Source organism: Perissodus microlepis, chromosome 15 (genome assembly GCF_051167445.1).
Source record: "Perissodus microlepis isolate ML-2025 ecotype Zambia chromosome 15, ASM5116744v1, whole genome shotgun sequence".
Classification (NCBI taxonomy): domain Eukaryota; kingdom Metazoa; phylum Chordata; class Actinopteri; order Cichliformes; family Cichlidae; genus Perissodus; species Perissodus microlepis.
The window spans coordinates 15,027,726-15,040,233 of record NC_140475.1 but is presented as its reverse complement, the minus strand read 5'-3'; the positions used below and the strand labels follow the sequence as shown (position 1 = coordinate 15,040,233).

At 39.3% G+C, this 12,508-nt stretch overlaps 1 protein-coding gene across 2 annotated transcripts in view; it reads left to right on the top strand.

The window, feature by feature from the left end:
* Positions 1 to 12,226, top strand: part of slc24a4b (solute carrier family 24 member 4b) — a 35,413-nt gene extending 23,187 nt beyond the window's left edge. The window contains exons 11-17 of one of the 2 annotated variants that reach the window (XM_084952712.1): positions 3,118 to 3,287; positions 3,521 to 3,656; positions 4,588 to 4,754; positions 6,198 to 6,312; positions 7,813 to 7,925; positions 8,041 to 8,106; positions 8,935 to 12,226. In XM_084952712.1, coding sequence (XP_084808838.1) covers positions 3,118 to 3,287; positions 3,521 to 3,656; positions 4,588 to 4,754; positions 6,198 to 6,312; positions 7,813 to 7,925; positions 8,041 to 8,106; positions 8,935 to 9,084 — 917 coding nt within the window. In that variant the 3' untranslated portion in view covers positions 9,085 to 12,226. Of the gene's footprint in view, positions 1 to 3,117; positions 3,288 to 3,514; positions 3,657 to 4,587; positions 4,755 to 6,197; positions 6,313 to 7,812; positions 7,926 to 8,040; positions 8,107 to 8,934 lie in introns of both variants that reach the window. The other variant, XM_084952711.1, reaches the window with a different exon arrangement.
* Positions 12,227 to 12,508: the final 282 nt, after the last annotated feature.

Below are 12,508 nucleotides of genomic sequence, written 5' to 3'. Positions count from 1 at the left end.
TTGGCTAACTAACCTGAAATGCTTCAGCTTCTGCTTTTGTTCTTTTAAAAATATGCCTAGAACAGTAGTTAAACATGTTGTGAAATGAACTCATTTACAACTTGGTGGATCAATACCACTCATAAGAATGTGAAGCTATAGCCTACAAACTAAAACTGCTAGCCAGTGGTCACATAGCCATCTGCCCTCTTTGTTTTTGTAAAACAGTAGGCTATCCCAGCTGTACCTACATTCACTCACCTTCCACTTCATTATTAACGCCTGTTCAGCTGCTTGTTAATGCAAATATTTAATCACAGTCACATAGCAGCAAATTGATGCGTTTATGTGTGTACACACGGTCAAGACGATCAAACCGAGCATCAGAATGGTGAAGAAAGGATTTTCCCCTCACTGGTTTTACAGAGACTGGAAAAGCTAATATCCAGTGATTAAAATGCTTTTTGGGTGTCAGAAGTCGGAGGAGAATCGCCAGACTGCTTTGAGCTGATAGAAAGGGAACTGCAACTCAAATAACCGCTCATTAAAACCAGGGTTTGCAGAAGAATGTTAAATGTCACAGCCTGCTTCAGTAGTGTAGCTGACAATGTCTATCCCCTTATGACCAATGTACCCATCTCCTGGTGACTGCTTACATCAGGATACCGCACCATGTCACAAAACTCACGCCATCTCGAACTGCTCTCTTGAACGTGTGTTCACTGTACTCAAATGGCTTCCACGGTCACCAGATCTCAGGCCCTTTGGGATGCGGCGGAATGAAGATTCATATCAAGGATATACGGTCAAAAAAATGAAGCAACTCTGACTAGCAAGGTGTACACCAGTGGGTGGTGAGTTTATTTGGCTTATAGACATGAGTGGAATCAAAAATACATTTCACAAAATGTCAACTATTTCTATTAATAATTCTTCAGAAGCACAACAAGCAAACTTCACAAGAGACGATTTGTCATGTCCAAAAAAAACCCCCCAAAACTCATTTTCTCAGTTCTCCTTTGGGTGATAACCAAGTGTAGCTTTTTAACAGGCACAAAATGAGGTTTTAAAAGGGCAACAACATAATAAAGTTCAAAAAAAATCTTTTCAGATTAGTTTAATGTCACACAACATGTTGTTTTAGGTCTCAAGGTTATTCTGGGAGAAAAATTAGACTTTTAAATAATACCGTTGGTGTCATGCTACAGTACTTTATAGCCACAGTCCTCCACTTCTTCCTTCTTTTTGAACTCTCAGAGGTTTTTAATTAGACGTGTAACCCTTCTGAGAGACCTAACCTTTCCTACTTTGGCTGCATTAGTGCTAACATGCCTGTCTGTTTAGCCTTACTAAACTTTTTCTTGCTTGTTGTCAACAGTGTTGTGCTGCTGTGTGCCAGTTCTTTCTGCTTGCATACTACTTTTCTTCTGCTGATCTCTGGGGTGTAGACCCACTCGCTCCTGAAGTGGTAATGAATTTCACAAGAGGAAATGTTTATGCCAGCTCTGTTTACACATTTAATTTATGTGCATTCTTGCATGTATAATAAGTCAAATTAAGGCCGAGTAAAACTAATAAGTGGACTGTAGAACTTTTAATTCCCCACACACTGAATCTTAGTACTAATTGCGTGCAAAGACCAAATGTGGATTTGCTGGGTGCCAATAAAGCAGGCCGAGTTGAAGTCTGAAGCGGACTGACTGTTTAACGTGTCAGCCAAATTACAGCTCGAGTTGAGTCAAAGGTTCCTGCGGTTACATGTTCAAAGATGCACCCTTTGAAATCAGTCTTGGTTGCTAGTTTTAAATATTTAAAAGATTTTATTTTACAAGACAATATGGGAGAGCTATTTGAAGTTCAGCATCCAGAAATCATATGAACTGCACACAGTACTCTTATTTTAACCAACCCAGTTGCTGTGTAAAACTCTCCTGTCAATATTCCAGAAGCACGAAACACTTGGGAATCAAAGGGTTTTTGAATACCTCCTTTTCTCCACAAACATTCCTCTTCTACCAAGTAACTTTGAGATTGAAGTCCAGGAAAGGCAGAAAATTCATATTTTTGTACTACGAGCATTTATGGAGAAATGTTTGTAATGGGCCCTTGCTTTTCTAGCATGCGCAACACACATTCTTAGTGGTAGTTTTACATTTTTTCCATCCATTTATATCTCCAAGAAATATAATGTGCAAAAACTAATGTAGGAAAGAGGAATGCTGATAGGATTCATCATTCCTAAGTGGTGATGCAAGAATCTGAATCAAAACAAGTTAAAAAAAAATAAATAAATAAATAAAAAATTAAACTCTCAAAAACACTAAAATTCTTATTTTTGTTTTGCTAGGTAGTTTGCCTTGGAGTACACATTTTGTTTCCATGGCAAACAGGGGTAGCCAGGAGGGCACCAACTGGTCTCTAGGTGTGTCTGACTGAGGCGTCAGTAAATCACCAACTTGAGATCAGTTTCTATATAGCTTTATTGTAGTTTCACATTTTTATATAAAACTTTTATCTCTGTAAATCCACTTAAATATGATTGGATAATCTAAAAAGTTGAGTTGAATTGTCTGAGAAATGTCAAATTTGGCATTTTCTTAAAATCTACCCAATTGAAGCGAATTGAACTGAACTGTATGTGCTAAGATTGGCATCCTGGTGCTCCAAACCAACAATGTTACCTTACAATTGGATTCAGAGAAGCACTTACCCTGTCACTGAGAGAGCAGGTGACATAAAGGCACCAACAGAAAAACAGAAAAAGATGGCTTGAAAGAAATGATGGATTTTTCGAAAAGGAAGACATCCAGATTTGTAGATGCAAGGTATTCCTCATCTTGGGATGGTTTTACTTGATATATTTGACATCTAACTTCCTTCACACTGATTGGGGAGTGGTAGAATAATAATATGGTCTAGTGCAGCTCTGTTTGACACTAATTAAATGGCAGCTTAGCTCTCAGTAATGCTTTATTTTCGCTTGGAAGTCTATAGCGCTCGAGACTACAAATTTATATAGCAGATGTGTTTTTTTTTTTTTTTTTTTTTTTTTTTTTTTTTAATATGCTGTAATGGTTTGGACCATTATTGGTTTGTGTCTTGTATTTATTGCTGTAATGTGTGCTTCTACCCCTTTAGTCAAGCCTAGCAAAGCTTACAGCCGTGGCTCTGTGGTGATGGTGGATGAGATCATGAATGCAAGCCCTTCAAAGTTCAGGTTCCCAGAGGCTGGCCTCCGTGTCATGGTGACCAGCCATTTTGGACCCAAGACCCGCCTGCGCATGGCCAGTCGCCTCATCATTACAGAGGTACAGCTGGCCGTTGGTGCTCCAGTAACTAGATTTAGCTGCCTTTTACAGGTTAAAGGTGGGAACTATTTTCAGCTTTGTGTTTCTAAGAAGCCCTGAAAAGTTTTATGTCATCATACACTTACATAATTTCATTGTACAACTAGAGGAACAAAATCCATTTTAAAAGCAGAAGTAGTAGCATGTTCGCTCATGTGCTCTTTGACTTAGTTTGTTTCTTTTGAAAGCGCCAGAAGTTGGTGCAAGCTGCCAATGGTGTGGAGACACAAGTGATCGACGGGAAGGTTGAAATCGAGAATGGAAACGTGCCAGAGGACAAACCCAGCGAGGTGGAGGAAAATGACACCATCTCACCTTTTCGTATTCCGAGTACGTGCTTGATGTATTTCCTTGATGAACGTGTGTAATTGGGGACATACGGACATGCCAATCATATTTCAAAACTTGCTATGCAGCCTCCTGTAGGTATAGATTTTTAAAAACTAGAGGTGCTGTTAGTGCTTAGAGGAATGCTTAGTTGGATGGCGCTGCTCAATCTGCTTAAGAATTTATTTCTGCTTCGGCAGTTATTGATGTCCTTGCTTAAATTGGGCTGTAGGTTCTTGTATACCAACTAATGATTATCCTCTTTGACATCTCTAAGCAGGGCTGCCCTTTTATCAGTCAGTGTCTGCTCATGTGAAAAGACTGAATCTGATTATCCTGATTTATCATGAAACAGACGAATCTAAGTGGGTGGAATTGGTGTTGCATCTTGTTAGATTATAAATGACATGGAAGAGTAAAGGTTTTGGTGCTTTAAGGCACACTGAAATCTTTTTCCTCAAAATAGAGTGCTCTGTCAGTATGAGAGCTTCATTTAAAAAAGAAATGAAGCTTGATGCTCTGTGTTTGTGGTAAATGACAGATGAGGCAACATGTTTATGTTCACTAGTAAAACCAAAGAGGAACCGAATACAAATGGAGCTACAGTTTAGTTATTTTCAGTGTGACCTTAAGCTGAATAATTCGCAGTTGCAGACTGTTTAGGCTGTACATGTAACACAGTCTTCATATAACGCTGTAAGTGATGTGTATTTCTAAGTATACCACAAATAATTTAAAGGTCAAAGCAAAAAATGACAGAATTCACCGAAAGGTGTAAACATTTGAAAAAAGGCCAGGAAAAAAAAAACATTAAATGGAACTGATTTGTTTTTGTTGTCATGTGATGCTAAAGCTAATAATTTTATTTTTTTATAAATGAAGCCTGGCCAAAATAAATTGACAATCTTGATCTCTTGCTGTTGTTTCACTGCAGGGGGTATAGGCAGTAAGTTTAAGTGGCTGATCTCGTGGCCTCTGCTCCTGCTGCTGTTCTTTACGGTCCCAAACTGTGCCAAGCCTCGCTGGGAGAAATACTTCATGCTCTCTTTCATCCTGTCTACTGTCTGGATTGCAGTCTTCTCCTATTTTATGGTCTGGATGGTGAGTGTAATATTTGTATGCCAAAGATCATACAGTAGCATTAGTCATTTAAATCAGGAATTTGCAAAGCACAAAGTGAAACATTTTAATTTTGCTTGACTGCTGCTGAACTAATTTGATTTAAAAAAAAAAAAAAAAAAAAACCCAAACTGTTAAATATGAAAGCAGAAAAGTGAAAATTGGTGTAAACGGTTTTATGTAATTGAAAGTGGAATTTCTATTGCTGTGGGAAAATAAAACAGTCTTTCAGGTCTTCAAATAACTGACAGCAATTTATCATGAAGGTTTATTATGTAAATGTTTTCTGCCACCTGAATATGGTTTCAGGTGTACATCATTGTAAGCAAACATTTTCTGGGCTATAAGAGCGTCTGCTGCAATGATGATGATTCAATCATACAAATATGAAAATAAACCAGAAACCAGGGGTTTAGCCAAAGGTTGTAATAAAGTAAAGCATACAAGGTAACTTATTTGGCTTTCTGCTTGTGCAAATTCAGAATCAGAACTGCCTTTACTGTCATTGTGTGTGTCACGCAGATGTAAAACCATGACACTAACACAAGACATTAGACTGCAGAAAAGCAGCTAAGTCATCAAAGAAGCTCAGGCACTCTCTTCTCAAAGAAATTTAAGCCCCCATCATGGGGTGAAATGGTGGAGAGTGGAATATCACACATATGAGGAATCTTCAAAACTTGGACAAATGCAAGATCTCGAGCCCAAAACATTCTCCAAATCCAGTCCAAATGAAATATGATGAACCACAGCAGCATAAATTGCAAACACGAAGGCACCTACAAAAGCAAATAAGGTTAATTAAAGTTTTAAAGTAAGCTGAGGCATTTAGTAGCCTGCAATTCATAATTTCGAAAGGTTTCCATTTGGATAAGACTGCTGTCACCCCTTTTTAATACAACACAACTATGCTATGAGAATAAAGGCGTTTTAAATTGTATTTGAAAAGAGAGGATCTCGGAGTTGCATTTTACCCATGTAATTTATATTTTAAAAGACCAAACTGAACAAGTACAAAGACTGAAATGCACAAGTTAACCTAAAAATGTCTTGGACTGCCTTTACATGCTAGCTTTGAATGGCTTGTTGCTAGCTTGGTCAGCAGCAATCTAACACTTGCAATCCAAGGAACCTAGATACAAGATGATGCTCTGATTTCATTTGGGGAGCTGATATTTTTTTATGTATGTATATTTTACAAAGGCTAAAAGTTAATCTAACCAGTAGTGTTTGCTTAACTGTTCTTGCCATGTCTCTAGCTACCATATAAGCAACAGAAATCAACTGAAATCATTCCTAACAATGTTGAACGGACTGTGAAGATTCATACTATGGTTCAACATATTTTTCATCAAAAGAACATTTATCTTTTGTCTTGCTTTGTGTTGCTATTTGTTGAGCACTACCTCCCACGTATACTTTCAGGTGACCATAATCGGCTACACTTTGGGAATTCCTGATGTTATCATGGGCATTACTTTCTTGGCAGCAGGAACCAGCGTCCCAGACTGCATAGCTAGTCTCATCGTGGCTCGGCAAGGTATTTTCACCTCTTCTGTGTTTTTTAAATGGGCTCAAGTTTATTCATATAAGGGCTCTTTTCCAATCCTAAAAGCAGCTGCTCTGCCTGCATTACACTTAACCATAATTGTAATTGATGTTGCCACCCCTCATGTGAATGTACAGTGAAAACCCTGTAACCATGACAACTTATCTTGATGAACTTACCCCAAGTTTGGCTATGAGGATAATGGAAAGATTGCCTGAGTATTTTTTGAAATTGCTTTGTAGAACAGTCCTCTGGTATACAGAGCAGTATATGTTCAACTTGATTACTACAAGGTGCCCAAATGATTGTAGAGTCGAATATGAGGCAGTCTGTGGAACAGTGTACAGTGAATTATGTAACAAAGTGATCACAAATCTACAAAAATGACTTTCTAGACATCAGCCTTATTGAAATGCTGTTCAACTCTGAATGCCTGGAAACCTCAATGAACTGAAGCAATGCTGTAAAGAATTCTGCTTCTTCATTTGTTTTTGTTAAAAATGACTGTGCATTATGTTGGTTGCTTTTACCTAATTTTAAGACCTAAAGAGGACTTTTTACCATGACAGTATATTGAACATAAAGAAAATTTGAATAAGCGTATGCTAGCAACATGCATCAAAACCACCGTGCTACATGACCTCATCTCACCTCTCAGAGAAAGCATCAGGGTTCCTGGATTGTCAATAAGTTTTTTTTGTTTGTTTGTTTTTTTTTTAAATTGGGTTTGAAGAAAGCTCTAAATTCTTTGCATTTTTTGTTGTTGTGAAATGTCATTGTTAAATTGAAATATTTGCCCTTGCATTCGGTCACAATGATGAATCCATCCCCATCTGCACTTAAGGGCCCAGTCCTGCCTCTGATTTATTTTGGGGTTTCCTCAAACACAACCCTGTGAGCAACTTTTTCAGTGCTGTTGCCCTTCTCAACTTTTTAAAAAACATGCTGCTCAGATAGAGAATTGACACTTGTGTAAATATAACATCTTTAACATTTAGTTTTTACATTGATGTTTAATATGTCCCCCCTTTCTTTTAAAAAGGATGTAATCTATTTACATGTAGAATTGTATGAAACCCACAGATGGAAGCTGTATGTGTTGCATGCATACAGGCGTGGATTTAGAAATGCAAAGCTGGAAATACTGCTTTTTTTTTGTAAATTTTTTTTAGATAGCTAGATATAGGAACTAGTGCAGTATATGTTCAAAGCTGTCAGTTGTCTTTTATGTACATAGACACAAGGTTTTTTTTTTTTTTTCCAAGTGGAGAAGTACTCAAGATCACAAGAACAAGAGGAAATAGTACAGCGCTGTTTATAGACGTTACTCTGCAGGCATGCGTCACTGCTGAATAAGGTTAGGGCCCTTGTGAATACCAGAAGCTACAGAACAGCAGAATTGTTGGAAGTGAAGAATTTTTATTTTACCCAAAAGTCTAGAAGAGAAAACTTAAGTTTTTAAACAACTTTGTTTGGTCTCTTTTCTTGCAGGTTTGGGAGACATGGCAGTGTCCAATACCATTGGCAGTAATGTCTTTGATATTCTAGTGGGACTTGGTGTTCCCTGGGCGATGCAGACCATGTGCGTTAGCTATGGATCAGTGGTGAGAGGCTAGTTTGCTCTACAAGAGTTTGTACTTGATCGTTTCTGTTCTATTAAATAGATGAAACCACCAAAATCCAGGTGAATCGTGCACATGAGTCTTCTTTGTGTTTCAGGTGATGATTAACAGTCGGGGGCTGCTTTACTCGGTGGTGCTTCTCCTGGGCTCTGTGGCCCTCACGGTGAGAATAAAATGCTTACATGTTGTGTTCACACGCTGCTCTCTTCTAGAAAGATGATATAGTTAATTGCTGTACATGTTTTAAATAAAACTGAAGTAATATTACAGAATTAAGATCACACTTCGGTTAGTGTTCTCTCTGTTCTGTAATAATTGGTTCATTCAATATTTAGAATTCTACAATGTGATAACCTTGTGCCGCATTTGGCAATAAGCTGAAATGTGATATCCTTTGAAAATTCTGAGCTCCAGTCAGACACATTCATAAATTTCACAGTGTGACATCAAATATACATGAGTCCCCACACAGTCAGTGGTAAACAAATATTACTTCTACAAACTGTAGTTATTACAAAATGTGTGCGTGGTCCCCCCCATATAGATTTTCTGTAGCCGTATCACTTGATTGTGCAGAGCAGAGTTCTGGCTGTTGGTGCGTGTGTGTCTTTTTCCACTTTAGCACATTTTATATTAGTAATCGTCAGCATGCACATGTAAACAAATACATAATCATGAGTGGAAATCGTTGCAGTGAGTAAACAAAGGAAAGAGTGGAAACTAGAGCTCTATTTGCTTAATGGTGAACTTTAAACACTGATCAGGTGTAGACGGTGTAGATTGTTTCTTTACTGTAGTGCCAGCAAAAAAATACAACTTTCTGTCGGTGAAACTTGCTTAATTGGTTTTGTCTAAACAGATAATGCCGCTACATAAATGAAAAATTTCGTTTTTATTTCATTTTATCTGGTAGAAACGGATTTTGAAATGATTCTTTTTCTCATGCTCAGGATTCAGTAACAAGCCTTTTGATTTGTGTGTGTGCGCACAGGTGCTGGGGATCCACTTGAACAAGTGGCGGCTGGATTTAAAGCTGGGCGTGTACGTCCTCGTCCTGTATGCCGTTTTCCTCTGCTTCTCTATCATGATAGAATACAACGTCTTCACTTTTGTCAACCTTCCCATGTGTATGGAGGAGTAGAGCACAGCAGCATGCCTCGAATACCAAAACCTCAAGGCTCCCATAGCAACCCTCAGTTTTCTTTTCTACAATAACACGGCCCTATCAGCAGACTGTTCTCCTCCTCCTTTGCACTCTTCTTTGTAATTCTTTTGTCCCAAATATGAATCTAATTTACTTACGAGGCAGTAAGCTGTAAGAATGGATGCCGTTGTACGTCTCAAATTTGTCTCCTTGTCACACAGTGCCGGTCCTTAATGCCCGTTATTTGGGGCATTGCCTGTTACTGCAGTAAAGTATTTAGTTCCTCTGTGCGCCTGCTATCTTTCTACCCATCTAGCATGCCTTTAGATGTTGGGGACCTCCAGAAATCATAAGTGCCCCTGTTAATTGTTGGTGTGTTTTCAATGTTCACGTTGTAGAGATTCACACACCATTTCCAAAGCCTTTCCACAAACCAAAAGAGTCTGTCGAGGAAAAACAAAAAAAAAAAAATTAACAAACCACAAACCTTGATCCCAATCTAAACCCTCACAGAGAGCTTTCCTTAAAGTAATTCCTTAAAGATTTACCAATTACCCAAGAACCCAAAGACTCACTCGCTCTTCAGCTTTCTGGAGGAGGGTCTTGTCCTTGGCAGCTCCCCTCCTCCAGCTTGGACCTGACTCTCCTGGCATGGCCTTTGGCATGAGGGAGCAGCTACAGTTAGTGCTACACTTCACTCACTTGCCATGTGCAACTCCCAACCCTCTTCTGCTTGATCAAATCTTTGTTTTCTTAAAAAAAAGACCTTTTTGTCTGGACACTTTGTGTCAAGTTGTATCACAGTCCAGATCCGATGACTGTGAGAGGTGTTATGCATATGCAGCACTGCACAATGTAAATTTGTAAACACTTTTTTTGTATTTTTTTTCAAAACAAGGTTTTGTCTAGTATGAAATACGGAAGAGAGCTTGTTGCAAATATTGGACATTGCCTGTTTTTCACTGAAACAAATAGCACATGGAAATGCTTTTTGTTGCTTTCTGCTGTAAGGAGATTTGACCACTCAGAGGTACTGGCTGGCAGTGGCGACTCCACTCCAGCTTTATTTTCGTTTAGCAATGTGTCATTCCACTTTTCCCTCCGCACAAGTTCAGAAAGACAAACGGACGACTGGCTCCACATCTGATCTTTCTCATCAGGTGGCGTTCTCATTTTGAGACTGCATCCGCATGAAGATATTTGTTCCAAAAAAAAAAACCAAACAAAAAATGCAAAGAAACCAGATGGTTTTCAACACTGTCTGCTATATCACCTTCTGGCCAGTAGGGACTACTGCAGCTCCTCTACCCAGGGCAGAGGGGGGCAACCACAGCTGTCAGTTATCAGGGAAACACAGAGGTGGAGATGGTGATGGTCTCTTGATTTTGAGTTACATGTAGATACTGCACTTTAACAGCCGTCCTCTCATTCTGAATCAACTAGTGCTTCCTTATGTGCGTGTGTATTTTCAGTGTATAAGTGTCCGTGTGACTGTGTGCGTGTGTGCGGGCCCACGATACATTTCGCACACCGGACTCTAAAACAGACCGGGACCTCGTTAACAACATGAGCACACCTGTCTGCAGTGCATGCTGGGACATCTAAAGCAGCTCCTCCACAGCACAGCGAAAGGCTGAGGGCCTCTGGGCATATCAACGGATGCCGCCCTGCCCACTTTTACAAAAAACGGCAGCTACGAGCCACACTGCAATCCAGACATTTTGACATCATGCAAAAATGCCTGTGAGGAGTCCGCAAGTGAGGTGCAGAGACTTAAAAACTATGTTCGTGGAGAGTGTTAAGTGTTGAAAATATCCCTCTGCCCCATTGTTGGCAGCAGGCACTTGTATATGCAATCTCAATGTAAAGAATTTGTGACAGAAGGACCCCCTCCCCCCTGCAAGAATGCCATATAAGGATGGAGGGGGGAACCTTGAAGATGTGATGTCAGTTTGTCTACTAGTACTTGATGTGTGAGCTCACAAGTGTGTTTGTGACAGCAGAGGAACTCGGTGCAAAGGATGAAAGTGTCTGGAGCAGTGGCTTTGTGGGTAGTCTGGTGTCTCCTCTTACACACAATCTTTTGTCGTCTTTCTCCACTCGCATTAACTCTACGCCAACCCTGGCTCGAGGAGGTCGGGCAGCAGCAAACATGGGATAGTGGCATGAATGGCTTTTCTCAGTTCCCCCCCCCCCCCCTTAAATTCCAGAGTGAGAGCAGGCTTTAAAGGATTTTTTTTCTCTTAAAAAAAGAATTTAAAAAATAAAAAGTCAGACCCACCCCAAAAGCTGCTAGTCTGTCAGGGTTCAATGACTGTGGATCAGCTGGAGGTGACCACACAGAGAGTCCGCCAATCACCTACCCTTGTACAACAATCCTCTGACCCTCCCAACACTTTTAGTGGCAACTCTGTACATATATACATAGCCGCTGTTTTCTTTTAATTTATATTTTTTTATGCTTTCTTTGAAGAAGGCATATTTGTACTGTACTTGAGTTGATTCGGAATTTTATTTTATTTTTTTTCTGTGTATAGTTGCTGTGGTCTTTGCCCACTTAAGTGGGCAAGGGCGCACCAGGGTTAAACACTGCTCATCTGTTTGTTGGACACAGTGTACATTCTCATTAATTTTCTGATCTATTTTTTATTTATTTAATTTTTTTTTTTTTTTAAATGGAAGAAGTGGGGGGGGGGGGGATGAAAGTAGACTTCAGAGGCCATATTTGTTGTAGCTCTGTGAAAATCCAGATTGTATGGAAATCCTGTGTGGGGGCGGGGGAAATAAGTGCACAAACTTTCAGGCACCCATTTAACAGACTGAGACGACTTGTGTGTATTTGACTGAATGCGACCTGATGCACTGTGAGCTCAATGTGACGTGGGAGTTGTTTGTCAAGAGTAATAATGATTACAAATATATTTAATGTAAAGTTAGTTACAAAACATTACTGAGGACATCTGTATAACTTATATGAATGTATTGTCTTGCTATACTGGACATATCCAACCAATGCATTTTACTGTAAAGCAATAATGTGAGGAAAAAAAAATAAAATGGCAAAATAATTCCTGTACATTTGTCTCATAAGTTACTGTTTGTGAAATGCGTTAATTAAATGAAGCCATTTGTACATGTACCTGATGCTTGTTCTGTTTCTCGCCGCATGAACTCAAATTTCAAATTAAGGGGCCTTTTGCCTGTTCGTACCCACTGTTCAGTAAATTAAGTGGTGCTTCTGTGAACCTTTTTCTTATGTGCCCACTCATAAGAGTGCAGCTAGGACATGAGCCACTGGACAGAGCATTAGTAGTTTGAACAAGGTAGATTGCAAGCAGCTACAACAGTTTCCTTGTTATATTATTTCAGGATTTTACAAATCACAAGGCTTGGATTACTCATTCTGTGGAAAATTAATACT